Source organism: Geospiza fortis, unplaced genomic scaffold, assembly GCF_000277835.1.
Source record: "Geospiza fortis unplaced genomic scaffold, GeoFor_1.0 scaffold32, whole genome shotgun sequence".
Taxonomy (NCBI): domain Eukaryota; kingdom Metazoa; phylum Chordata; class Aves; order Passeriformes; family Thraupidae; genus Geospiza; species Geospiza fortis.
Window position 1 is genome coordinate 1303607 of NW_005054428.1, and position 2614 is coordinate 1306220.

The 2614-nt window shown below is 48.0% G+C and overlaps 1 protein-coding gene across 1 annotated transcript in view; it reads left to right on the forward strand.

Annotated features, from left to right (window-relative positions):
• Positions 1-2614, forward strand: part of ZCCHC17 (zinc finger CCHC-type containing 17) — a 13913-nt gene that overhangs the window by 753 nt on the left and 10546 nt on the right. The window contains exon 3 of the mRNA XM_031061872.1: positions 1625-1725. Coding sequence (XP_030917732.1) covers positions 1625-1725 — 101 coding nt within the window. The remainder of the gene's footprint in view (positions 1-1624; positions 1726-2614) is intronic.

The window sequence follows — 2614 nt, forward strand, 5'->3', positions numbered from 1 at the left end:
GGGCAGGGCTGCCTGTGGGACACAGGGCATGGCTGCCTGTGGGACACAGGGAATGGTTTCCTGTGGGACACAGGGAATGGCTTCCCTTGCCAGAGGGCAGGGCTGTGTGGCAGCAGCTCTCTGGCCACAGGGAACAGCACAGCTTTCCCAGGCATGTGCTAGAGAAAGGCTGTGAGAAGATCAGAGAAAAGGATGAGAAACAATTCTTCTCTTTACTTGCTGCACCTGTTGCTGTGAACATGTGGAATGTGGTATGGAGATTTGTTTACCAAAGGGTGGTTTCTTAATTAGCCAGTGGTGATGGTGTTTTGATTAGAGGACCAATTAAGTCTGTCTGTATTGTAACTGTCTATAAAAGCAATGGCTTTCTTTAAAAAGATAGATATTGATCAACATTCTGTGAATCATGGGATCAATGCTAATTATCACCCTGCCAGGGGAGAGGGATGGATGGGATTTTGGGAAGGAATTGTTCCCTGGGAGGCTGGGGAGGGGCTGGGATGGAATTCCCAAAGCAGCTGTGGCTGCCCCTGGATCCCTGGTGGTGCCCAGGGCCAGGTCAGCTCTGCTCTTTGGGTTTAGAAATTTTTACTTTGAGAGTGTCCTGGTTTTGCATGGGAGACTATTGCAGAAAATTCAGGACTCCTGCACAACTGGCCAGTATGATCCAGCAGAAGCCTTTATTACATTTACACTTTTATAGATTGTACAAACTGCTGAGTGCACACTGCTTGATTTTGTCTTTGTCTTGCTCTCTGTTTTGTGCCTGCATTTCCCACAGTGTGTGATTGGTTACAGGGCAGGTGTTTCACAGCCCTCTGTTATCCTGTTCTTGCCATCTTGGTATTTGGTTTCTCAGCCCCTTCTTCCTTCATTTGCACAATTTATGTTCCAATAGCCTTGAGGAATCCCTGAGGCTTTGATAGCAAACTCAGGAGCAGGCTGGCTGTGCCCACTGTGGCCTAACCCTGCAAATCCATTGCAGCAGAAGACATTTATAAAAGTGATTATCAATGCAGGGCAGCCCCAATGTCGGGAATAATGTGCTCTGACTCCATGATTCAGAAGGCTGAACAAATGCTTTATTAAGCAGTACTTTATTACACTAATACTATGCTAAATTACATACTAAAATACTATACTATACTAAATTACATACTGTGCTAAAAGGTACTACACTAAAGGGATACTACAGAAAAACCTGTGAGTGCCTGAGACAGCCAGGACACAGCTTTGACCCAATTATCCAAGGAATCAAAACAACCTTCACCAGTGTCCAATTAACAAATCACTTTGGGTAAACAATCTCCATAACACATTCCACATGTGCAAAACAATAGGAGCAGTGAATAGAAATAAGAATTGTTTTCTCTTCTTCTCTGAGCTTTCTCACTGCCTTTCCCTAGGAGAAATCCTTGGGAGCTTGTGCCTGCTGCTCTCTGTGAAGGGAGCCACAAGTGATCTCAAAATTAGCAAAATCTCAAATTAGCAAATCAGAGCCACCACACCAAATAACCTTTAAAAGCCTTGGGGCCGTACAAAAATGTAAAAGCCTTTTGTTTGTACAAAAATGAGGGATTAAAGATGAGAATGGATGGAAAATGAGCTGTTCTTGTCCTCCCAGCCAGGATGAGAGGAAGAAACGCTCCTTCAGGGATTACACGAGCCAGAAGATCACCCTGGAGGCCGTGCTGAACACGGTGTGCAAGAAGTGTGGCTGCAAAGGTGGGTCTGGGCTGCTGCTTTGTGGCTCTGTCCCAGCCAGGCAGTCACCCTTGGTGGGCTTGGATCAGTGTCTGTCTCGTGGTTAGAATCCCAAAATGGTTTGGGTTGGGAGGGACCTCAAATCCCACCTGATTCCAGTCCCCAGGGACCCCTCCCTCCATCCCAGGCTGCTCCAAGCCCTGTCCAGCCTGGCCTTGGACACTTCCAGGCATCCAGGGCCAGCCACAGCTGCTGACATGGTTACATGTGGTTGTAAGGACTGAATTTTGGTTCCATGTTTGTCCTTTAGAGGAGGGAGTTTTTATCACTTGCTACAAAAACAAAAGTTTTAATTCAAGTCCTTAAAAAAATTTAAAAAAAAGTATTGCTTAAAATCACACCCCTTTGGGCTGCTGGTGAGGGGCCAGTGGAGGCCACAAAGGTGATGAAGGATTGGAGAGATGAGGAGAGACTGAGGGAGCTGGGCCTGGCTGTTGTGGAGAAGAAAACTGAGAGGGAATCCAATCAATGCACACAAATATCCCCAGGGGTGTCAGAGGATGGTGCAGACTCTGCTCAGGGACAGGACAAGGAGTGATGGCCAGAAAGTGAAACACAACGAGCTCCAGGTCACTGTGAGGAGGAACTTCTGTCCATGAGGAGTGGCAGAGAACAGGGAGGGAGTGGAGGGTGGAGCTATCCCAACCCCCTGGGTGTGTCCCTGTGTCACCTGCTCCAGCTGATCCCTTCAACCCCAACCGTTCTGTGCCTCCTGCTGGGAGGCCGAGTTATTTAGGTTGGAAAAGAGCTCCAAGGTCACTGAGTCCAGCCTGTGCCCAGTGCCCACCTTGTCCCCAGCCCAGTGCTCTGAGTGCCACCTCCAGGAATTCCTAGGGCACCTCCAGGGATG